This window comes from Pelophylax lessonae, assembly GCF_965119305.1.
Source record: "Pelophylax lessonae genome assembly, chromosome: 5".
Taxonomy (NCBI): domain Eukaryota; kingdom Metazoa; phylum Chordata; class Amphibia; order Anura; family Ranidae; genus Pelophylax; species Pelophylax lessonae.
This window is the reverse complement of record NC_138772.1, coordinates 183,967,040-183,994,091: the sequence shown is the minus strand read 5'-3', so window position 1 is coordinate 183,994,091 and position 27,052 is coordinate 183,967,040. Positions and strand designations below refer to the sequence as shown.

The 27,052-nt window shown below is 44.2% G+C and overlaps 1 protein-coding gene across 2 annotated transcripts in view; it reads right to left on the bottom strand.

Annotated features, from left to right (window-relative positions):
* LARS2 (leucyl-tRNA synthetase 2, mitochondrial) overlaps positions 1 to 27,052 on the bottom strand; it is a 355,149-nt gene that overhangs the window by 127,008 nt on the left and 201,089 nt on the right. For both annotated transcript variants that reach the window (XM_082258151.1, XM_082258152.1), the window contains exons 8-9: positions 4,885 to 4,992; positions 1,043 to 1,202 (exon numbers count right to left, since the gene is read on the bottom strand). In XM_082258151.1, the coding sequence (XP_082114277.1) occupies positions 1,043 to 1,202; positions 4,885 to 4,992 (268 nt within the window). The remainder of the gene's footprint in view (positions 1 to 1,042; positions 1,203 to 4,884; positions 4,993 to 27,052) is intronic.

Sequence of the window (27,052 nt, the reverse complement as noted above, 5' to 3'; positions counted from 1 at the left end):
TGCATTATAGAGCTTTACCTAGCATTTTTGGATAGCACAACGAACTGTGTTCACAAACAGTGATTTTTGGAAGTATTCCTGAGCCTATGCAGTGATGTCCATCACAGAATCAAGCCTGTTTTTAATGCCGTCCCACCCAAGGGCTCTGAAGATTATGGCATCAAGTACTGCGTTTCAGCCTTATGCTTGGGCACAGAGATTTCTTCAGATTCTTGGAATCTTTTACAGATGTACTGTAGATGATGATATAGTTAAAGTCTTTGCAATGTTTTATGTTGAGGAACATTATTCTGAAATTGTTCAAAAATGTTTAGACACAGCTTTTCACAGATTGGTGAACCTCTGCCCATTCTTTACTTCTGTGACACTCTGACTCTCTAAGATGCTCTTTTTATACCCAATCATGTTACTGACCTGTTGCCAATTAACCCAATTAGTTGCAAAATGTTCTTCCAGCTCTGCCTTGTTAGTGCCACTTGCCAGCTGTTTGTTGCCCTGTGCCATCGGTTTCAAAATTACATGAGTTTTCTTAAAATGGTACATTTTCCCCAGTTTAAACATTTACTGTAGTATGTTTTTTATTGTGATTAAAGTATGGGTTCATGAGATTTGTAAATCATTGCATCCATTTTTATGGAAATTTTCACACAGAATCCCTTTTTTTTTTCTTTTTTTGGAATTGGGATTGCAGTTGCTGTAGGCAGCTCAAAATTTTTTTTTTTCATATTCATTTTACAAGTGGGGCCTAATAATTCATAATTCTGAGCATGAACTCCTAAACATCCCATTTTAACTGCATGCAGGCACTTATATATTCTTTATACCACTGGGCAGATCAGAGATATTACAACGGAGCCCAGGAGGGCATCAACATGTGTTACAATGCATCTAGAAGAATTTAAGCTATTTTTATAATCTTCAGAGGCAGAGAAACAAATTGTCGTTCACTTCAAACTGGGTATACAACAATTTCTTATTTTAATGATCAGGATCCACAGTCACCTCTGATCGCTGTAGTTGAAAAAAATTCTCCTTTTCTCACCTTTGCCTCCTGTAAAAGCCTCCTGTAGGACTCCTCTCACACTGCTATCCCCATGCAGCAATCTATGACTTGGTAATATTGCAATGTGTGATGCCCCATAAATAGCTTCTGGGTTGAAAGCATAAGCTGAAATAACTTCTCCAGTTTGCACATTGTCCACCTACAAAATAACAGAAGTGGACAGATAAAGTTTTATCATAAAGCGGACCAAATGCAGCAGAGGATTCAAAGGCACAATTTGCCAGCCTTTGGGCACTTTTGCTAGCAGTTGGGTCTCTAAACATGAATGGCCATCTCAGAGTATAGCCTCTTCAGCAGTTCCACACTCTGGTTAAGGTGTATTAGTGGAAAAGACCGAAGACTGGACCAGGTATTATAATCAGTGTTAGTTTGTCACCTGATCATGTATTACCTACAGGCACCACGTGCCTCTAAAGACATCTTTCCACTGATACAGTGAAAATATGGAAGGAAGAAGTAGAAGTAATATGAACAGCGACCAGTCAGATTTCAACTGTTCTTTTCTAAACTGAATTTCAAACTGGTCTGAAGTTAAAGTGAAATTAATCTCTCTAGAAAAAGAAGAAAAAAAAAACAAAACACTGAGGGCAAGTTCATACCATGGTGCAGAGACGTCAGTTTTTCTGCACACATTTTGCAAGGGGCCAAAGTATACACAATGGTTCTGTACGTGCCTTGTTCACAGAACAATGTGCAGATTTTTTTTTCTGTGCAGGAATCTGTAACGTGTATGCAGTTTTTTGCACGGAAAAAAAAAATGGACATGAAATCAACATTGGTTTGAAAAGGGCACATAACTGATGAACATGAAAACTCATGTCAACATGCAAAAAAAATGAAACACTGATGTCTTTGCAAGTGAAATCTGAGCTGTTTTCTTATCAGTTTTCATGCACGTATGTTGTGAACCAGCCCTGACAGGCAGCATTTTTAGAACAGAAGAAACCCAACTGGAGTGGAGACAAGCAGCCAAAAGGTCTGAAACCAAATACCAGGAGAAGATTGTGGTGCCTGGAAGTGTTGAAACAGGAGTGCTGGAGGGGATTGTTTGGCAGGGAAGTTAATTTTAGCTTTAAAGTCTGTCCTTTACAGCCAAGGAAGCTGCCATCTTAGTCTGTCTGATTTGCAGTTGCCATGGTGCTCCACATGTGGTCAGTAATAACTTACGCCATTTGATGGTTTTAACAGTTCAGTTGATAGTTCAAGGACCTGTAAAAGTTATCGTTCACCTCATGCCTCGAATGTACGGTTTTAGGAAACAGTTAAATTGATGGGTTTAGTTCCACTTAAAGGAGTCATATTGGGGGGGAGGGGGTTTGTTTAAATTATAGATTAGGGCAAGCAAGGCCCCTTTCGCACGGGCTTTCCGATCAGGTCAGTTTTTCAGGCGGACCTGATCGGATGCTCCATGCACCCCAATGGGGCAGCAGATGTCCGCTGACACCCGCTGCTATCCGACCCGATCCTGTAAATGAAATCCGGACAGATGAAAACCCTATTTTCCATTTGTATGGAGGATTGGATTGGATAGGTTCGGATGAAAACGGACAGGCGGTCTATTTTCATCCGATCTCCCATAGAGGAGAGCGGGGCTCTGACAGCTCCGTCTCTGCAAAGTAAGAGGAGACGGAGCTGTCATCCGCCTGCTCAGCAGAGATCGGCGGATTGATCCCTGCTAAGCAAAACGGAGTCCTTCAGGCATATTGCTGGTGTGAAAGGACCCTAAGGGTTAATCATTAGGAAATTCAGTGACAGGGGTTTTGATTTAAAGCGGAACTGAACCCATCAATTTAACTGTTTCTCAAAACAGTTACATTCAAGGAATGCCATGAATAACTGTCTCAATTGCTTAGGCTTTCAACTGAACTGTTAAGCAATCAAATGGCTGGTGTCATACCTGATCACATGTGCTGCATTACAGCAATTTCAAATCAATATACTGGCTAAGATTTTGTGAACTGTGGGACCCTGCGCTTATGGATTTTGAATAAAGTGATTGGTGCTAAAAATAAATATTTTGATCAAGCTGCTAGCTGCAAAAAAGTGCAAGTGCTCTTTAGAATGTGAAAAATGTGAATGCAGTGCTGCTTAATAATATAAATAAATAAAAATAAATAAATACATACAAGTGATAAAATCATACAAGTGGTAAAATCTATTACCGATCATATACTCATATTATTAAGAAATTGAATAAAATTAAATATAATTAAATCAATGTGTTAAATAAAGTCCATAGGTTAATCCTTCCGTAGTGGTGTGTCCTTCCCCAATATATATAAAGTGCTTTAGTGCTCGATCTGTGCTTTGCATGGGGTTTCCCCCTTCAGGTGTCTACTTACCACTAAGTAGATATAAGCAGGCATGAACAATTAGACTTTATATTCAGCGTCTTCACTTTAGCAGGAAAGGACTGTTGCTGGAAGATCAAGATAAATTCCCCATTTCCTCAGAAAAAAGAAACTGTTCATAGTGAAGTTCGTTTAAACATCACATTTATTGGGTGTACAAGGGGGATTTATACTCACAAACATCACAAAATGACATGCAAAGAATATAGCAGGACGGCTCAGTGGTGTGCTGCTCCCGCAGCATACAATCCTCCGCTTTAGCGATAGGTAGAGCGAGTACCACGTGATCTCCGGCCGGAGGATTGTATGCTGCGGGAGTAGCACACCACTGAGCCGTCCTGCTATATTCTTTGCATGTCATTTTGTGATGTTTGTGAGTATAAATTTAAACGAACTTCACTATGAACAGTTTCTTTTTTCTGAGGAAATGGGGAATTTATCTTGATCTTCCAGCAACAGTCCTTTCCTGCTAAAGTGAAGACGCTGAATATAAAGTCTAATTGTTCATGCCTGCTTATATCTACTTAGTGGTAAGTAGACACCTGAAGGGGGAAACCCCATGCAAAGCACAGATCGAGCACTAAAGCACTTTATATATATTGGGGAAGGACACACCACTACGGAAGGATTAACCTATGGACTTTATTTAACACATTGATTTAATTATATTTAATTTTATTCAATTTCTTAATAATATGAGTATATGATCGGTAATAGTTTTTACCACTTGTATGATTTTATCACTTGTATGTATTTATTTATTTTCATTTATTTATATTATTAAGCAGCGCTGCATTCACATTTTTCACATACTGGCTAAGATGTCCGCTTCCTTGGGTGATAAGAACAGGAAGCTTTGTTCTGATTTAAGATCCCATTTTGAATCATATACTTATTACTTCAAATTACCTAGAAGAGAAGATCTATTGTCTGCATATAGTTTTATTCAGTTATATTATGGATTCCAGCTGGTGGAAACATTGCAGTAAATCAGTGCATAAGAAGAGACTGACAGTCCCAGGTAGTGTCACTGTCTCAATGCTTGCTCCCTTGATATGTAGGCAGTAGGGAAAACAGGTAGATAATGCTTATTATTATTAAGAATCGCATACTTCTAGCTGTTTTACCCAAGGACAGTACAAGAGCAGGTTTCCCTGTAGGCTAAGGACAACAACAATCCTTCTGCCAAAGCATTTGATCTTCAGTAGGCTGCACTCCAGTCATATCCTCCTTACGGTTTCCTGTTGTGATGGAAAGATCCACAGCCAAGTCTGAAATGTCAAGAGCTGCAGCAATACAGTTTATATAAGGGTGGTGGGAAATGTTCACAATTCAACCTTTTTCAATTAATGAAAGCATAGAGGTATGACGCTATAAAATGCAGTTATGCATGATTTCAAATATCTAGTGAACAGCAAATTAAAATCTGATTTGTTGATGGATTATTTCACCATGAACATGATGCATTACCTTTAAAATGAAGTCAAAGAAACAGCCAGTACAGTTGCCGATCCAGTTAGCCTGCATGCCTTTCACCCCGTACCATTCAGGTAGATCAGCCAGAGCATCCTGCATTGCCTACAATAAAAAAAAATATTTAATGCATATTCTACAAACATGCCATTTTCAACCTTGCTCTTTTGGACAGAACTGAGGTTTTATCTGGCAGCCCTTATTTCAATGATGTTTTTATCTTAAGAGATATATTTTATATTTAAGGTCCCCTTTAAATAACTCAGCCATGTAAGCATTCTTCCCTTGGTATACACTGATCAAAAGAATTAAAGAATCACTTTGAAAACACATCAGATCTCAATGGGGAAAAATATCATGCTGGATATCTATACTGATAAGGATTAAGTAATGTGTTAGGAAGGAAAGGAGGCCACATCGTTTGATGGAAATGAAAACTATCAACCTACAGAGGCCTGAATTTAAAGACACCCCGAAAATCAAAGTGAAAAAATAATGCAGCAGGGTAGTCCAATGTGCTGAAAATTAATTGCAGCAACTCAAAATGGTACTCAGTAGTTTGTATGGCCCCACGTGCTTGTATGCATGCCTGACAACATCGGGGCATGCTCCTAATGAGACGACAGATGGTGTCCTGGGGTATTTCCTCCCAGATCTGGGCTAGGGCATCACTGAGCTCCTGAACAGATTGAGGTGCAACCTGGTGGCGTCAGATGGACCAAAACATAATGTCCCAGAGGTGTTCTATTGGGTTTAGGAAGCACAGGGCGCCAGTAGCGGACCTGCTAATTCTGGTGTTCAATGGCAAATGTCAATTGAGCTCCACGGTTCTGGGCAGAGAGGACAGGGCCCACCAGAGGATGTTGGACCCTCAGACCACCCTCATGAAGTCTGTTTTTGATTGTTTGGTCAGAGACATTCACACCAGTGGCCTGCTGGAGGTCATTTTGTAGGGCTCTGGCAGTGCTCATCCTGTTCCTTCTTGCCCAAAGGAGCAAATCCGGCCCTGTCCAGCTCTCCTAGAGTAACCGGCTGTCTCCTGGAATCTCCTCCATGCTCTTGAGACTGTGCTGAGAGAAACAGCACACCTTCTGGCAATGGCATGCAATGATGTGCCATCTTGGAGGAGTTGGACTGCCTGTGCAACCTCTATAGAGTCCAGGTATCCCCTCATGCTACCAGTAGTGACACTGACGCTAGCCAAATGCAAAACTAGCAAAAAACAGTCAGAAAAAATGATTAGAGAAAAAAAAATGTCATTGGATTCCACACATAAAACCATTCCTGTTTTGGAGGTTGTATCATTGTTGCCGATCTAGTAGACCGTAGACCTGTTGCTAATTTCATTAACACCAAAGCAGCTGAAACGGATTACTGCTATTTAACTGACCAGATCAATATCCCAGGAGTTTAATTGACTTGATGCTATACTCTAATTAAAATGTGTTCCTTTCGTTTTTTCTAAAGAGTGTATATTAAGGCTTGCAAAACCCCCTACCCCCCAAAGATGTACTCACCATGCCTGCGCTCCCTCACAGCTTTTTCTTCTGTTGCAATGGTCAACACTACTTGGCACTCCTGTAAAGGGGGCCCTCCTGACCTAGGATACTCACCTTGTCAGTACTACTCTATTGCAGCCGGCAGCAGAATTCACCGTATCAGATAGTAATGAACTAACTTTTTCATCTGACAGTGCTCAGCCCTAGTAATTGCTTGCCAGACCTGATCATTGTCACATTATATAGGTCCTGTGCTCCCCCAAACTAGAAGAACTTTGTATTTTTGCCCGCTGGGGTAGCAGAAGGAGCAGTAAAGGACTGCTGGAGAGGTCAGTATTAGTGGGTTGGGGGGGGGGGACCCCAATACAGGTACCCCTGTTGTGGGCATGTCTAATTAGCAGTACCTTTACAAGGCATTCCCATGCCTGCTCATTAGTAATCTCGTGAGCACATTTATCAGTTTAAATCTTGGAAGAGATTTTAGAGAATTGGTAGATGAAGGGGAGAATCTGTGTAGCTTTTTAGAGGGAGCAGCTGCAATGATAGTAGAAAGATATTTCACTTTTGATTTACACTATTTTGTGGGTTTTTTTTGGCTGCATTATAAACCAGAGAGGCATGGGGTGCTGCAAATTGGTAAAACATAGATAAGGTCTCTCTATGCGCTTCTAATGGGCCATCCACACTATACAATTGTCTTTAGATTTACCAAAACCATATAATACGATTTCAAATCTAAATACTTTCAATTTTTATGCAATCAGACAGGCCCTTGCACTACATAGTTGAAGGTAAATCTAAAGGAAATCGAACAACAAAAGTTGTATGGTGTGTATCCAGCTTTAAGCTGGATACACACTATCCAACTTTTGTGGTTAGATTTCCTTCAGATTAACCTTTTCTATGTAGTGCAAGGGCCTGCCTGACTGCATACAAACTGAAAGTGTTTAGGTTTGACCTCATATTATATGGTTTTGGTAAGTCTAAAGGAAAAAGTCCTCAGAAAATCTTATAGTGTGTATGGCCCATAAGAAACGTTGTTAGCTTCAGTCTTTTGATTTGAGTTCAGGCACACTTTGGGCATTTCACATCTTTGTAAAGTAGGAAAAGGTATAATTAAGCATAGGGATTTTAAGGCTGAGTGGACTAAAACAGAAGCTTTCTAAAGAGCTCTACATTTTACTGCCTAATGATGGCTAACACAGTTCATGACTCTGCTGCTATACTCTTCGGTATAGAAGTTTCTTTCCACTAGTGGCTAGAACACTCCAACACCATACACAAGATCAAACTGTTTTCAAAATTCCAACCAATTGGAGGAAATTGTACAATTGAACATTATTATAATCAAGCAAAAAAGTGAAATCAAACCCAAAACCAAAAATGTGTTATTTTGCAGGTTACCAATCATTAGATGTGGTGGCTGCAGTAGTTTATTTTTTATAGATTTTTTCCATCTAAAAATCTAGCCAGTAACACAGCCATTCTGTTACATTGTCTAGAGCACGTGTGTCAAACACAAGGCCCGCTGGCCCGTGCACCACTCCTGCAGCTGCGGCACCCCCCTCATCCCTGCCCCCACTTTTTCTCCGCAGTTGGTAGCAGAGAGGAGGACAGAACTCCTCTTACAGATCCTGAGTTTCTCTGTGCAGCCATGAAGAGGCTCGTTCCTGCCCCCCAACTCAGCAATTGGCAGCAGAAGAGACAGAACTCCTCCTACAGATCCTGTGCCTCTCTGTGCAGAAGCACCACCTCCTCATCTTCGCCTATCCTGGTCTCAACATTTGGCAGACTCTGGCAGCTCACTCCAGCCCTCCTCTGGTCCTCTTCAAGATCCTGCACTTTCTGCTTCCCAGCTCTGCCCCTAGCTTATTCCCGGCAGCAGCACAAGGTAAGGGTGGTGCACTGTGATGTAAGGGAGGGTGGGGGACTCTTGACTTCGGATGGGGGCTCTTGACATCTAATGTAAGCAGGGGTGTGGTGCTCTGGACATCTAGTCTTACAGATACAACCAGCCCTTTGAGGGAAACCATAATACTGATGAGGCCTGTGATGAAATTGAGTTTGACACCCCTGCTCTAGAGTATGGATGAAGGAGCGACAGAGATACCTTTGGACAGCAGCATTTCCAGACTGGGGGGAGGGTAGTGTTGGAGGGACTTGACTACAAAAATAAAATCAGAATTCCAACTAACATTTTTTAGGCAGTTACAGCAACAGTTTTGTTCCTTTTAGGATTAAGGTTTTTTTTAATAAATAAATAAGAGCTGATTTTTTAAGCACCCCCATCAGTGATAAATAGTTTGTTTTTAACTCTGTTCCGCTACATATGCAGGGCAGCTTATTCTGATGAAAAACAACAGATTTATTGACATGATCACCAGATGAAAATAAAAGAAAGAAAGCCTAAAAAGGAAAACAAATGCAGCCACCTCATCTACCAAATGGTTAACTGTAATAATAAATGTTGGCTTTTGGGTTTAATACTGCTTTAGGAATCTAAAAGGCTCTAATTAATAGAAGAGTATTCTGAGCAAAAGAGATTCACCACTGTCCGACAGGATGACTAAAAACTCTCTTGTATAAGCCCCTTAACCTATCAGTAATAATATATTATTGATGTATTCCTTGTACATAGACATGTCATGCAATGGCTATAAAAGTTTTACTTTTGAAACTCAATTCACATAGGTTTCTGATCCCAGGAGAAGCTCAAAAACGAATACTCCCTACAACATTCATATACAAACTAGTGATTGGTTCTGATACATATAAACCTACTAAAAGAAGACGAAACTGGAGCACTCAATAAAAGCAACACAGATACAGACAGGGCCGGACTGGCCTACCGGGATACCGGGAAATTTCCCGGTGGGCTGCCGGCCCTGGGGCCGCTTTAAAATTGTGGCCGCTTTAAGACGCAGCCGCTATTGTGGTCGCTTTAAGACGCGGCCGCTATTGTGGCCGCTTTAAGACGCGGCCGCTATTGTGGCCGCTTTTAAGACGCTATTGGGACCGCCCCGCGGCCGCGCTGTGATGGCTGCTGCATCCCTGGTGAAGTCCGTACTATGTCAGCCGCTATGAGCGGCATGACGTCAGAGCGGCGGCGCCGGCCGGCGGTGGATCATGTGACTGAGTCTGTCAGCAAGACGGACGGTGACGGCGCCGAGGGACCCACTACACGGACGCCAGCCCAGCAGCCGGGGAATCGAGTCCGACTGTCACAGTCTGACCAAGTTAGTACTAAAAAAATCAGCAGAATTATTGATCCCATCCTCCGACCTCCACCAGACCACCACAGATCTTCTCCCTAATAGGATGGGGGGGAAGCAGTGGCGGTGGGGAGGATGGCACCCCCCATCACCACTGCCACCAATCTCCCCTCACCACCACCACTGCCACCGATTCCCACCCCCCTCACCACCACTGCCACCGATTCCCACCCCCCTCACCACCACTGCCACCGATTCCCACCCCCCTCACCACCACTGCCACCTATTCCCACCCCCCTCACCACCACTGCCACCGATTCCCACCCCCCTCACCACCTATTCCCACCCCCCTCACCACCACTGCCACCGATTCCCACCCCCCTCACCACCACTGCCACCGATTCCCACCCCCCTCACCACCACTGCCACCGATTCCCACCTCCCTCACCACCACTGCCACCTATTCCCACCCCCCTCACCACCACTGCCACCGATTCCCACCCCCCTCACCACCACTGCCACCGATTCCCACCCCCCTCACCACCACTGCCACCTATTCCCACCCCCCTCACCACCACTGCCACCTATTCCCACCCCCCTCACCACCACTGCCACCGATTCCCACCCCCCTCACCACCACTGCCACCGATTCCCACCCCCCTCACCACCACTGCCACCGATTCCCACCCCCCTCACCACCACCACCACTGCCACCGATTCCCACCCCCCTCACCACCACCACCACTGCCGATTCCCACCCCCCTCACCACTGCCACCGATTCCCACCCCCCTCACCACCACTGCCACCGATCCCACCCCCCTCATCACCACCCCCTCATCACCACCACCGCTGCCACTGATCCCACCCCCCTCATCACTACCCCTGCTGCCACCGATCCCAACCCCCTCACCACCACCCCTGATGCCACTGATCCCACCCCCCTCACCACCACCGCTCCCACCACCCCTGCTGCCACTTATCCCACCACCCCTGCTGCCACTTATCCCACCCCCCTCACCATCACCACCGCTTCCACTGATTCCACCCCCCTCACCACCACCCCTGCTGCCACTCATCCCACCCCCCTCATCATGTCTGCAACCTCTGACATCTCCTGTACCATGTCCGCACAGCCCCTGACATCTCTTGTACCATGTCCGCACAGCCCCTGACATCTCCTGTACCATGTCCGCACAGCCCCTGACATCTCCTGTACCATGTCCGCACAGCCCCTGACATCTCCTGTACCATGTCCGCACAGCCCCTGACATCTCCTGTACCATGTCCGCACAGCCCCTGACATCTCCTGTACCATGTCCGCACAGCCCCTGACATCTCCTGTACCATGTCCGCACAGCCCCTGACATCTCCTGTACCATGTCCGCACAGCCCCTGACATCTCCTGTACCATGTCCGCACAGCCCCTGACATCTCCTGTACCATGTCCGCACAGCCTCTGACATCTCCTGTACCATGTCCGCACAGCCCCTGACCTCTCTTGTACCATGTCCGCACAGCCCCTGACCTCTCTTGTACCATGTCCTCACAGCCCCTGACATTTCCTGTACCATGTCCGCACAGCCTCTGACATCTCCTGTACCATGTCCACACAGCCTCTGACATCTCCTGTACCATGTCCACACAGCCTCTGACATCTCCTGTACCATGTCCGCACAGCCTCTGACATCTCCTGTACCATGTCCGCACAGCCTGTGACATCTCCTGTACCATGTCTGCACAGCCTGTGACATCTCCTGTACCATGTCCGCACAGCCTATGATATCTCCTGCACCATGTCTCCACAGCCCCTGACATCTCCTGCACCATGTCTCCACAGCCCCTGACATCTCCTATACCATGTCTCCACAGCCCCTGACATGTCCTGTACCATGTCCACACAGCCCCTGACATCTCCTGTACCATGTCTCCACAGCCCCTGACATCTCCTGTACCATGTCCGCACAGCCTCTGACATCTCCTGTATCATGTCCGCACAGCCCCTGACATCTCCTGTACCATGTCTCCACAGCCCCTGACATCTCCTGTACCATGTCTCCACAGCCCCTGACATCTCCTGTACCATGTCTCCACAGCCCCTGACATCTCCTGTACCATGTCCGCACAGCCTATGACATCTCCTGCACCATGTCTCCACAGCCCCTGACATCTCCTGCACCATGTCTCCACAGCCCCTGACATCTCCTGCACCATGTCTCCACAGCCCCTGACATCTCCTGCACCATGTCTCCACAGCCCCTGACATCTCCTATACCATGTCTCCACAGCCCCTGACATGTCCTGTACCATGTCCACACAGCCCCTGACATCTCCTGTACCATGTCCACACAGCCCCTGACATCTCCTGTACCATGTCTCCACAGCCCCTGACATCTCCTGTATCATGTCCGCACAGCCCCTGACATCTCCTGTACCATGTCCACACAGCCCCTGACATCTCCTGTACCATGTCTCCACAGCCCCTGACATCTCCTGTACCATGTCTCCACAGCCCCTGACATCTCCTGTACCATGTCTCCACAGCCCCTGACATCTCCTGTACCATGTCTCCACAGCCCCTGACATCTCCTGTACCATGTCCGCACAGCCCCTGACATCTCCTGTACCATGTCTCCACAGCCCCTGACATCTCCTGTACCATGTCTCCACAGCCCCTGACATCTCCTGTACCATGTCTCCACAGCCTCTGACATCTCCTGTACCATGTCCACACAGCCCCTGACATCTCCTGTACCATGTCTCCACAGCCCCTGACATGTCCTATACCATGTCCGCACAGCCCCTGACATGTCCTGTACCATGTCCACACAGCCCCTGACATGTCCTGTACCATGTCCACACAGCCCCTGACATGACCTGTACCATGTCCGCACAGCCTATGACATCTCCTTTACCATGTCCGCACTTTTACCACTTTTAACTAGAATTTGCTCTTTTATATATAAAGCCCTATATGCTTTCATATCTATCTTATCTATGTATAATACACTCTTCAAATTTGCTTTAAAATGCATGGTTTTCCCTTTTATGAACAAGGAAATAATGGCGCTATGCTGTTGGGCCGGTATAATAATGCTATGGGGCTGGTATGACATTTTTTCCAGGGCTGAATTTTATTCCCAGTCCGGCCCTGGATACAGATAGCCAATATACACTGCATACTTTCTGTATCCCTGGTGGGTTTTAAACCCAGAACACAGCAGAACACAACAGAGAAGCAAGAGGTGGAGAAAAGCAGTGTAAGTTGGGAATACGCCATAATGTAATAAGTACCTAAGCAACAACGGTTATCCATTAAAAAAAAGAGAAATCTAAGATATACTGGAGCTCAGGCTGCAAAATTCATCTGTATTCTGAATCAGCCCCACGTACAGTAGTACCTCTTCTTTGCCACAAGATATCCTCAGTTTTCCAAGGTAAATGATACCCAGTATCAATAAGACTGTGAGTGCAGGGTGACGTGACCCTGACCCCTGATAACAGCACCCTGCAATGACAATGTATTGAAAACATAATGCTAGTTGGGACCTGAATGGATCCCCTGTGCAGGAGAGGCTTGCATGGAACTGCAAGATACCCCAGAAGCCCGCAAAGTCAATAGCATGTGTTCTGCAGTTTCCAAATTCTTGCACGTCTCTCAGCAATTGGAAAGGCCCCTTACGCATTTCCATAAAACAATGTATAGCACCAGGGTCGGCCCTACAATGGGTCCAGCTGGGTCCATTGGACCCAGGCGGCGCTTGAAGAGGGGCAGCACATTGACTCCAAAGATTTTTTTTACAGCAGCTTTATGTGTCATCAGTGTGCAACGCGTTACGGGCAGCATTTCCTCATCTCATACTGCTGCCCATAGTGCAAACTAATGAGCATGAGGAGGCGGAGTGTCTCCTCCAGGGAACATCCCTCACGTGATTGTGGTGTGTGCAATGACGTCGAACATTAGAGCACTCCATCTCAAGTAGGGCAGGCTGGATCTTCTAGGGCAGTGGGGCAAACACAGGAGTGACAGGAGGACTGAGGACAGACGGTGGGTGTTTGGTGGACCAGTACGATCCACCACGAGTTATTGAAGAAGCTATAAGATAACAGTATATAATATTTTCTAAATTGTATATTTATATAAAATAATGGATGTGGGGGGCCTTTTTTTGGCAGGGTTTTTTTTTGGGGGGGGCAGCATTTCATTCTTGGACCCAGGCACCACAATGTATTGGGCCAGCCCTGTATAGCACCTCCCGAAAGGTTGCTGGAGCCTAGCTTTGCACTGTGGATAGGGTGTGTGTGCATACTGTAGTCTCACGTGTGGTTTCCAGGGTATCCTGCAGAATAATATTGAACCTTAGCTCCAGATCATATCTCAAAAGCAGGTGTACTTGAAGCACATAACACATTTTTTTTGCTGCAAAATGTTTTTAAATATAAATTTATACTTTAAACTATTTGTACTAAATGGCAGCTGATAAAAGATAATCATGAATTCCCTTTTGTCGATCTTCTGTTTTTCCTTTATTGCAAACTGGTAGCTTAGAGCGTAGGTTACCCGAACACTTCATATTTCTGATATATGCCCGTTGTACCATGTACTTGTATGAGAAAGTATACTGTTCTCTTTGTATTGCATCCTTAATGTGAAATCCCTGGTGTTCCTGCCAGTCCCTCTGCTTTCCTATTAAAACTGACCACAATAAGCAGGAAAGCACAGTTCTCTTGCTATGCTGGGAACTCAGTGTACTCTCCTCCAATGATCAGACTTGTCCTGACACGCCCCCCCCCCCCTGCACAGCCATTCACTGGGAAACTCAGTTTGCTGCTGCTTCTCCTCCCCTCAGATCTTATGCAGCTGAGAACAGAGGGAATGTAATCACTTATAAAAAAAAAGGGAAAAAGGTATTTATAACGGTTTTTTTATATCTATACACAAATGTTTTGCCTTTCATTTTCTATTTTAAACCGAATGGGTTGTTTTACAAGGTGAGTGTTTACAATCACTTTAAGAAAGGGGCCTAAGTGGACACCAGAGGATTTCAGTGTAATCCCCCCCATTCACACTTAAATGTTTTTCAGCTCATTTCCTTATGCCTGAGTAAGTTCAACATGCAGAACCCCATTCGTTCCAATTGTCCCTGTTCACACTTTGTAAACTCTTCCTATGCTCTACGATCAAAAAAGTACATGAATTTTTTTTTTTTTAGCATAATCAGGCTCTATACTGGCCCCATAAACTTCAAGGGATACACCTCGAAACACCCAAATGCATGGGTTTTCTGCCTGAACTCTCCTTCTCCTCTAAATTTGCTTTCCTTCCCTTGCCCAGTCCAGGAAACAACCACCTGAAGAAAAACTGGAAAACACACTGGAAACAAAAAAAAAAAAAACAAAAAAAAAATTTCAAAATCACCAGGAATACGCCCTGCTCAGGTGTGGATGCAGGCTAATTATTGCTTACAGTCGGTAAATGCTGTATATTCAGAATAAAGAAAATAGCAAATAATTTTGTTACAAAAGAAAATGCATACAGAGATTTGAGCCAATTGTGAAAAAATATATATATATTTGAAGTAAAACAGTCACGCTGCCACATTTTTTAAAATTCTGTTCATGGCTGCCCTAGAGAAGACTAGCATATGAGGTTTTACCTTCAGTCCCCAAAGTTTTCAAGCCATCATCCTCAACGATACTGGGCTTTGACAGCATGTCTTGATGGACACTTCCATGCAGATAGCACTTGACGTCTCAGTGGAGCCAGTGCAAAAGGGAACAGTCAGTAGAATACAGATATTGGTGTCAGAAGAATGAGGATCCAAAAGAGATTGTACACCACATGATAGGACGGATAATCACTCTTCTACACTACTATAATTTTATAGCTATATATCAGAAAGTAAAATCAAAAGAAAAAAAAAACAGCTGGCTAATATTTTATTTTTTGTGCAGGTTGTTGTAGCAGTCCTGTAGCACATTATACTGTATAAGAGAAATTTAAACCTGCATGAACTAAATACAAAATGATTGCCTGAAAGATAATCTGTTTTTTAAATGTGCTGCCAACACAAAATAGATAAAAATGTTTTTTTTGTTTTTTTTTAGAACTAGAAAAAAAATAATAGAAGCTGGCTATAGTGGTCCACACCCAACTGTTTGCAACATACAGTGTATATGCGTATGTATATAGTATATATTTGTCGCTTGACATTTTTTTAACAGCATTGACGGTAACAAGGCACCCTTATTACTGATGTAATGCTGTATTACCATGGAATAAACATTACTGTATATTTTTATAAGATAATTCAGCTAATGTAATGTTTTCCCTAGAAATATTTTTTTCAGCTAGGAGGATGATTATGAAGACTCATGACCATTCCTGTTCACCATTGATGCTCATCAGAGATTGATTCCATTTTGAAACCCAGGCTCCATCTTGCTTGATCCAGCTTCATACATCGGTAGCCAATTTTAGGGTTTGGTAGGCAGCCAACTTTTAGGTTCTATCCTTTTATCCAAAGTGATCCACTTCATCTACTTGGAGGGTAACTAACATTGTGCAAAATTTCATGATTCTTGGCTGTTTAATTAATATTCTAATTGCAATAGTTTGTGCTGGTTAATTTGATGTTCTACTCATGATATCCCTACACCTAGGAATTTGATTATTATATTTTAGCCGTATTGCCATAATTCTGAGATGGACTTTGCCCTTTATTCTGGCTGCACTGGAAAAAAGGGTATAGTCTGTCAAAGGCAGATTATTGTTTGCCAGGTTTACTTAATATTGGTTAGGGTATCTACAAGAGAAAATTAATTATTTGAATTATTCTAGTATACACCCATATTTTGCAGAGTAAATTGTGGGAATTCACTGTGAATCTAATTTCAGTGTCTGTGTTACACTTCTAATATCACTGTTAACCACTTGCCGACCAGGCCATAGCCGAATGACGGCTACAGCGCAGTCGGCTTATTCTGGGAGGGGGTACAATGACATTCTCCCCTGGGGCGCACGCGCGCGGAAGTGTCCGTGCTTGCCGGGTTCATAGGACCCGGCGCATCATGGATCATAGTAAAGGGCCAATGACAGCGGCCCTTTACCACATGATTGCGCCATCCAATGATGGCGCAATCACAATGTAAAAAATGGGTCATGCAGGGGGTTCAAGCTCTCTCCTCACACCGATACAGGGTGTGTGGAGAGGAGAGATATTGAGCTCATAACAGTAAGTCCAATGCTTTTTCAGTGACCAGCAGTGCTGCACAGTGCCACTACAGTGCTCATCTGTGCAACATCAGTACCATCAGTGCCACCTGTGCTACTCCAGTGCACAATCAGTGCCACCTGTGCCACTATGGTGCCCATCAGTGCAACTACAGTGCTCACCTGTGCCCTACAGTGCCATTAGTGCCACTACAGTGCTCATCTGTGCCACTACCATGCCCAGTGCCACATTAATGCCACATTGGTGCCATCAGTGCCACTGCAGTGCCACTACAGTGCCCATCAGTGCTCATGTGCACCACTACAGTGCCAGCAGTGATAATCTGTGCCACTACAGTGTTCTACAGTGCCATGAGTGCCACTACAGTGCCCCATCAGTGCCACTACAGTGCTCGCCCAGTGCCACTACATTGTTCAATAGTGCACATCACAGTGCCACCCTATCAGTGGATCCTCATCAGTGCACATCAGTGACGTGCAGTGCATTAGTGCACATCACTGCAACCTCATCAGTGCACATAAGTGTACCCTCATCAGCACCCAGCAGTGAAGCCTCTGCAGCACCCAGCAATGCAGCCACTTTAGACTAGCCTCATAGCACCCATCAGTGTAGCCACATCTGTCCTAGAGTCCCTATTGAACCACAGCCCCCAGTCACCAGTATGGCAAAAACATTTTATTCCAGTGAGGAGGCATACCAACTTCCTAGCTTGAACGACGAGAGCAGCGGGTAGCTCTCTGAGTCTGATTCGGCATTTGAACCCGTTTTAAGTAGTGGATCTGCTACAGAAGAGGAAAATGTGCCCATGAAACAAAGGCGTTCCGGGGAGGAGCAGGTTACCACAAGTAGAGCAGTGGCATCAACCAGCAGCTCAATGCCTTCCACGAGAAATTGAGTACCACTGCAAGAAAGGCCAAGCACTAGTGGGGTGTCATCTCTGCCTCAAAAGGATAGGACCCATGCCAGCCTTCCCTATTCGCTTCAAAACCCTCTGTGGCTTCCCCCCTAATTCAGGAGCAGCAAACATCCCCCCTTTTACTGCCGAGCCAGGTGTCTAGGTTAATACAGAGAATTTTGCCCCTATTGATTTTTTTATTTTAAGTTTTACCCAAGACCTATTATCTTCCATCGTGGCCCAGTGCAACCTCTATGCACAACAATTCATCTCAAGAAACCCAGGTTCAAGTTACGCCCCTCCCTATGAGTGGAGAGAACTAATAGTGGAGGAATTTAAAATATTTTTGAGCGTCACCTTCAATATGGGACTCACAAAACAAAAAAAATATTCCTATTAGTCCTACTAGTCAACCAACCCTATTCACCACATGCCAACCTTTTAATCCATTATTCCAAGATCAAGATACCTAATGATTATGCTGTTCCTTTATTACAACAAAAACACCCAGTGCCCTTCATTAAAATTAACCAGTGTATGACAAATTATTTAAAATTCTGCCACTTCTAAATTTTTTCTCTGAGAAATTCGCCTAGTTATTTACCCCCGACCGAAATATCTCCGTGGATGATTCACTTGTCCACTTCACAGGCAGGCTGAGCTTCAAGCAGTTTATCCTCAGCAAAAGATCCCAACATGGCGTTAAACTCTACAAGTTATGTGATAGAGCCATGGGGTACATCTTCGCCTTCCTGGTGTATAAAGGGAAGGACACCCAGCTGCATCCCCCTGAATGCCCAGAGTACATTAACATAAAAATGTTTGGGAGCTTGTATATCCACTACTGGAAAAGAGTTACTATCTATATGTGGATAACTACTACAAAAGCTTGCCCCTCTTCCGCAATCTTCACAGGACGAAGACTCCAGCATGAGGGACAGTGGGAGCCAATAGAAAGGGCTTCCTGCAAAGGCTACGACAAACCCACATTCCTGCATAGACTAGGAAGATTGTCTTCCCCTATATGTTCAAAGTGCGCTGTTGCTGGGGCTACTTTTTTCCATATGTTGTGGGAATACCCATCCATTCGGGCCTTTTGGTCTACTGTGATGGACTTCATTGCTAATCTTACACAGCTGCCTAATATTTGTAGCCCCCTTCGCTGTCTGTTGGGTTATGTGGATGAGGAGGATGACCCTACCCGTACTAAACTGTTTCTGCGCTTGACCTTCTTCTATGCTAGGAAGGCTATAGTGTTGCGTTGGAAATCTACTACCCCCCTGACATTCCATTTTGGATCTCACTCATTAACTAAGTGCTTCCTTTCTATAAAATGACTTATGAAGCTAGAGGTTGTCCTAAAAAGTTTCGTAAAATTTGGTCCCTTTGGGTTGATTCTGAGCTTACTACTTCACCTGTTACTGAGTCCACTTAAGCTATGTTGCTGTGTATCCTATTTATGTCTATGTTGCCAATGGATCTCCCTGTCCACCCCCCCCCCTCCTGGTCTTATATTACCGCTCATTATATGCTCTTTTTACTGTACTTGTCATGTATGCATTGAGCCCCTATGCGGGTGTCTGACCTGTGTCATTGTTTACTCTTTCTTTACTTGTTCTTTTCTTTTGTTATGCATTTTTGTGTCTTTGTTACTGCTGGTGTTCTACAGCATATTTCAATAAAGTTTACCTTTAAAAAAAAAAAAAGGCTACGACGAGGGGAGACAGCGAGTTTGATGAATGATGAAATACAGAGGCGTAACTAGAACCTTCAGGGCCCCGATGCAATAAACCATGAAGGGCCCCCCAGACCCCTGGCCGGGGCCCTTCCCTTCAAGCCCGGGGCTCTTCCCACTAATCCTGGGGCTCTTTAATCTCATTGCATGGCCTTTTATTATGGTCCCGCATCAGGATCCTTTCACAAGTTCTGCAGTGGGCCCCCTTCCTGCAATCTTGGGGCCTCCCCACAGTGGTGAAATGCCAGGGCCCGGTCGCAAGTGTGACCTTTGAGATCCTAGAAGTTCACCCACTGGTTTGCTACCGGGCCCCCTGGAGCATAGGGCCCGGTAGCGATTGCAACCCCTGCAACCCCTGTAGTTACGCCCCTGATGAAATATTGGCTATCAGGTGGAGGGACAGACGAAATGTCTACATGCTCTCATCCATTCATAATGAAACCTATGTGGAAATCCCGAGAAGGAACAGCTCAATCAAGAAACCAGCATGTGTCCATGACTATAATTTGTTCATGGGGGGAGTCGACTTCAATGATCAAATGATCTAACCCTACCTTACCAGAAGAAAAACCCACCATTGGTATAAAAAGTCTCTATTTATTTTTTCAGTTTGGCATGTATAATAGCTATATTATTTACTGTAAACCTACTGAGACCCCCGTATCCTATCTTCATTACCAAGAAGAAATTATCACCCCCCCCCCCCTTTGTACCCTGAAGGCCCACCAGAAAGCATTCAGTGAGCAGACTCCACGAATGCCATTTTCCTGAGAAACTCAGCCACCCTCACCCCCCCCCCCCGGGTAAACAGGCCAAAGACGTCAAAAGAAACGCCGGGTGTGGAATTGAAAGAGACACCACGTATTATTGTCCCCAGTGTCCTTCCCAACCAGGCCTCTGAATAGGTGACTGTAGTCGCCGTTACCATACTTCTCTACATTATTAGTGAAGTATGGTAAACATAAGTCTCAATTCCTATCATTTACCTCCACACCGCTTATGCCACTGCACTAAATTTTACATACCTCTGCCTTCTCCGGAACTGACCCTGGCTTGTTATTTGACCATGCTTCTGCCTAATGCTAAACTGTACATACCTCTGCCTGCTCTGGAACTGACCCTGGATCATTTATTGACCACACCTTTTGCCTGCCTCTTGGACTGATCTTTTATCCTGCTACTGGAGTAGTGGGATTCATAACACAGGGGTCTCACATATGTGAGGGGCTTCAGAATTGTTTTTCTGGATGAAGAAAACAAGTTTTTTGGTTTTCTCATTCCCGAATTAGGGTCTGGAGACCGGAGACTTTAAAGAGATTTGGGTGGGAGAAGCCTCTACCCTCTACCCCTGTCCCCATTCTTTCCTGGCCTGCTACCTGTACTATGGACCATGCTCCTACTGTATATGGACAGTATCCCTGCCAGTACTGACTATGGACAATGTTCCTGCCTGCTGCCTGGACAATTCCGTTTGCTTTGGCTGACCACGTCACTGTCTGCTGCCTGGATCAATGCTCTCCTGTGGACAACTGCACTACTAAAACCACAGGTAATCTTTTGTTTACCATTTGCTCAGCAGAATGTATTTTGGAATGTAATTCTTGGCATGTACATGCTATGTGTTAGAAATATTAAGGTCCTTCAAAAATTTGATAGGTTGTCAGGAAATTATATGTGTAATTTTTGCGCCTAGAACGTCTGGAGGTGCTACTTGCATGCTGTTCCTCTGTATGTGGCCAGGCTGTGTAAAATTCTCACACATGTTGTATCCTTTTACTCAAGAGGAGTAGCAGAATGTATTTTGTGGTGTCATTTGTGGTATACACATGCTGTGTCTTTAAAAAATGTTATAAATGGACAACTGTGCGTAAAACAAATGCGTTTTCCTTTTCCTTCCATATTTTCCAAAAACTTGTAAAAAAAAAAAAAGACACGCTCAAAAGACTCATAATACCTCATAGAATATACCTTTGGTGTTAGCTTTCCAACATGGGATCATTTTGTGGGCGTTTCCATTGTCCTAGTGCTCCAGGGCCTTCAAACCTGTGATAGGTTGTCAGGGAATTAATTTATGCTGCTAGAACGCCTGGAGGTGCTACCTGCATGTTGGGCCTCTGTATGTGGCCAGGCTGTGTAAAAGTCTCAAAAATGTGGCAATGCTATACTCAGGAGGAGCAGCAGAATGTATTTCGGGGTGTAACTTGTGGTATGCACATGCTGTGTCTTTAAAAACCTTATAAAAGGACAACTTTGTGTAAAACAAATGAGATTTTGGACTTCCCGTAAAATCCATTTCTCTGATGTTCATTAACGAACACAGCTCCTGGTATTCATAACCATTAGGTTATACTGCCCCCCCCCCCCAGGAGTAGGACACTAGGCAGAAATGAATTCAGGCTACATCCATGGGCAGTCCTAGGGGGTATACTCCCTCTCTCCGCTATAGCCACTAAGTTTTGTAACAAGCAGGGTTAGGAGAATAATAACTCCGCAGAGAGGTGGGTGCTGTGTCCGTCAATGAACTTCAGAGAAATGGATTTTTATGGTAAGTCAAAAATCCCATTTTCTCTTTCGTTTATTGACAGACACAGCTCCTGGTATTCATAACCATTGGGACGCCCCAAAGCAGTGTTAAACATGAGGGGTGGGATCAACCAAAAAATGACCCAAGGCTACCAACCAATTAATTAATTAATTAGCCAACCAGGCAACAGGGGCTAAACTAAACAACTGGAGCCCACTGAAAAAGAAAATACACCCCCCAAAAGAGGATCAGATCCTCTTAAACAGCAGCCTGCAAAACCTTGTGGCCAAAGGAAGCATCCGCAGATGCCAACACATCCACTTTATAAAACTTTGTAAAAGTGTGCATCGTCGACCAGGTGGCCGCCTTGCAAACCTGGGTCACTGACGCCTGATGACGGAAGGCCCAGGAGGCACTAAGCAACCTAGTAGAGTGCGCCTTGACAGGGAAAGGAGGAACCTGACCCCTGATGGAATAGGTCTGAACCACCGTCTGTCTGATCCATCTGGAAATGGACGCAGAGGAAGCAGACAACTCTTTCGAGGTCCATCCATGAGCACAAATAGTCCAACTTCCTGAAAGACTCGGTAGCTGCCATGTACACCCTAATTGCCAGGACCACATCCAAGGCATGCAAGGCAATATTCTTTGGATGTTTAAGCCTGGAACACAGGGAAGGCAACACAATGTCTTCATTCAAATGAAAATCAAAGACAACCTTTGGAAGAAACGAAGGACAGGGGCGAAGAACCACATTATCCATGTGAATCACCAGGTAAGGTGAATGACAGGATACCGCCACCAGTTCCGACACCCTGTGCACAGAAGTGATAGCCACTAAAAAGGCCACCATCTGAAACAACTTAAGCAGGGGAATCTCCCGAAAACTTTTTAAAAGGAGGCTTCTGCAGAGCTGAAAGCGGCAACGGAGCCCGCACTGGAAGTACCAACTGTCAGACACCCTGAAGAAAGGTACGCACTAGGGACTATGCACTGTGTGGTCAAAGGTCAATGGAAGAAGACCATATAATATATATGTGTAGCGCTAACATATAGTGATATGAAAACATGACTTTAAAGTGTAATGAGCAATACCACGAAAATGGAAAATCAACAATATTATAACAAACAATCGTGAGTGATTGTTAAATAAAGTTGTGATGGTAAAGTCCAAGGTGAAATCTTATGACAATTCAAAGGTGATACATCATAAAGGGATCACAAGTCCCAGCAGATGTTGGAAAACAGGAGGCCTCTTCCCAGTGAGAATGAAAGATAAGAGCACCCGTGGAATGAATAACAAATGGGTGGCCGCTTACCAGAAGACTGGCCACAAGCACTAAAAAAACACAGCTGATGTAGTGTCACTGTTGGTCAGTCATCATGATGCATCTATTAGTACTGATGGCGAACTCGGCTTCATAAAGGTAATAAGAGGCACATAGTGTAGTACTGTATATAACTAAAATTAATTTATTAAAAGTTGCACTTACATGTGGGCAAGTAAAACCAGGCATGTCACAAAAACGATACAGCAAATATGAACCGCAGCGTCCCGCTTTCACAGAAGTAACAATAGGCCGGCATCCAAGGGGGTGTGGTGACGTCACGTCTAGCACCGCCCGACACATTTCGTCATAGGTTCACGTTGTTCGGGGTGTGGTCGCCAGGCGTGACCTTCACGCCTATATATGCCACATCCTCCAATCAGGCGGCGAGCAACAAGCCCAACCACCACACATTACGGGTGGAATTGCTGCACGGTGTACACGGGAAAGCGAGGGGCAAGTGTATTATTATCTCCGACCCTCTGAATATAAGGGCAAATGTGTTTCACCATCATAAATAGGCCACGCAGGTGTCATGATGACGAATGCGGGCATATGGGGGAAAAACAAAGTCCTACTCACAAAAATTAAATGCGGAAGAACGATGTATCATGCAGAAGGGGCAAGAGAAGGGAAGATATGATATCACTAATCCCGAACTTCCGCATAAATAAACAAAAGCTGTGACCAAAAATACCCAGTGAACTTTATATTCAGTTGGCAAACACGGGCACAGAAAAGGTCACTAATTTTATCAGCAAAAATGAAAAGAAAAAAAAAAGATTTATAAAAGATCGATAAAGAATGTGTTAAACACTCCACCTAGTGATGAAAAATAATATGAGAATTCTGTGTACACCATTACACACCCACTAAGGTGTGCATATAATACAAGTTGTCCTTACAAATTGCAAATGTAAAACATCATAATGACATACAATAAAAATACCATAAAGACGAAGGAAATAAAACATAGTCTATAATAATAGACTTTATGTCATATCAGATCCAAAATGTAATAGTCTTATAAAAAAAGGAACGGCAAATATCCATCAAACAACCCCACTGCTTGTACGAGAGATAGTGGGGTAGGAATTCAAATTATTCCCACTCTGAGAGGGGGGGGGGTCCTTGAAAGCTTCTGCCTTGACCCCCATACTGGTTACCAGAAGGGGCAGTATGCTAGGGTCGGTTTCTCCAGCACACCAAACATTACGGGCGGAAGTGCTGCACAATGTTAATGACTATAGAAACAACACAATTTTTAAATGGCAAACAACTAGTACTTCTAATGCCCCAGAGGCTACCCCCACCCAAGGGGAACCCATGGAGGCCTCCTTTAGACCATCTGTCAAACCCCCCCAACAGGTTGTTGGAAAGGGAGGGGGGAACCCCTAGCCTCCTCATAATAAACAGATTCAGCCCAAGAAAGGGGGAAACAGACCCCAACATACTGCCCCTTTAGGTAACCAGTATGGGGGTCAAGGCAGATGCTTTCAAGGACCCCCCCTTCTCAGAGTGGGAATAATTATAATTCCTACCCCACTCCCTCTCATGGGGGAGAAGTTCCAACTTACAATAGATACGCCCCACTGGTGGATGAAGGTTGGGAGTCCCCTGCAGACAACATAGTGATTACTCACCACCCTTATGGTACCCCTAATCGGGGGTGGAATAGGGAAAGGGATCAATACCAACATGGAGTTTTTTCCATCGTGAATCTCCTCAATATTCCCGTTTTCCCCCACACTACAAACAGGATGGTGACTATCACTCGGGGGATTTTCCCAGGGGCAATCAAAACAACAAACGAAATATAGAACAAAGAGAGGGACAAGAGGGGGGAGGCACGCAAGGTCAAAAAAGAAGGAGAGTATAAGAGATGCTGGTATCTTTAATCTTTCTAGCAAAGTTTTTTCGAAAGAGGAACAATCGGTCCTTAATCGCAGGCTGAAATTTGCACCTCCTAAGGCGCAGAAGAAAAAATATGTTAGAAAGCTTAATATTCAAAGATACATAATCTCTAATCCAACTCGTACAATGATGAATAGTGAGAATAGGTTTTTACACACTTCCCTTGCGAACGCCTCTCTGTTCAATCCTCCAGTTAAGATGGCCCCTTCTGTTCAAATATTTAGGGACCTTGCCCTTAGCGATATAGACCAGATTAAAATCAAGAGACCTCCTAATAACGATGCCCTCCAAATCGGTTTGCAGAAATGATGTGATCAAAAGGACATCGTCATTCGTCCTGTCAATAAGGCAGGTGGCATTGTCGTCATGGACAAGGCCGACTATATTTCGGAAATTAATAATATTTTAGGGGACAGGGACACATATAGAATTTTAAACAATAACCCCACTGCTAAATATAAGAAAGAACTTCAATCTCTTGTCAATAGAGCATTTGATATAGGTATCTTGACTAAAAAGGAAAAAGCATACCTCATTCCTTCTGCTCCACGTCTGCCAGTGATTTATTATCTTCCCAAAGTACATCAAAATCCAGTCAAACCCCCGGGACGCCCCATTATTAGTGGGATTGATTCCCTCTGCTCTCGAATTGTAAAGTATGCTGATGAGTTTTTACAACCATTAGTGTCAAAAATGCCATCTTATTTAAAAGACACGACCCGTGTTTTAAACATCCTACAGGAAATAACATGGAAAGAGGGTTTTATTATGGCTACAGCTGACGTAGCATCGCTGTATACCATTATTTCTCATCAGCATGGGTTAGAGGCAGCTAGCTATTATCTGGATTTAGAGAGCTCAATGGATAGGGAGCAAAAAATATTCATTTTGGAAGTTTTAGAGTTTGCCATGACTCACAATTTTTTTTGGTTGAATGACACCTATTATTTACAGGACCACGGTGTCGCAATGGGAGCTAAATTCGCTCCCAGCCTGGCAAACCCCTTTATGGCCAGATGGGAGGAGGATGTCATCTTTAGAGACCGCCCGCCCCAACTTATTTTGTGGGGGAGGTACATAGATGACATCTTCCTCCTCTGGGAGGGAGATCAGGCATCCCTTGATTCTTTTATGTTGGATCTTAATAGTAACGATAGAGGGATTAAGCTTGATTGTTCCAGCAGTACATCTTAAAGTACCTTTTTGGACCTCAAATTAGCCATATGTGGTGATCGGTTGATTACCACAACACATTAAAAAAAACCAGATAGGAATGGCTTCATTCCTACAGGCAGTTGTCACCATGAGTTGTGGCTCAAAGCAGTCCCCAAGGGCTAGTTCATGCGGTTACGCCGGAACTGTACCCACTTGGAAGACTTCTTGCTACAGGCCTCAGACTTAAAACTGAAATTTCTTGACAAGGGTTATAATCATGACAATCTGGATTTAACGATTAGAGGTGGCAAATATGGATAGATCCACGTTGCTAGCACCTAGCACACATAATAATCACAATAATGGTTCTTTTAAGAATTGTTTTGTCACCTCTTTTTCAACACAACATTTCCTCATAAAAAATATCATTCAGAAACATTGGTCAGTTCTCAAAAATGACCGTGTTCTAGGTCTGATACTATTGGACCATCCTAATATTGTCTTTAGAGGTGCCCCTTCCCTTAAGCACAAAATAACACATAATGTGATAGAAAGACCCATAAGACTCGTATTTTTTCCAGCATTAAAAGGTTTTTTTCCATGTAGGAGGTGCAACATCTGTGCCCTCAATTCCTTTAAAGGTAGGAGAATTAAAAAGTTTAAATCATCT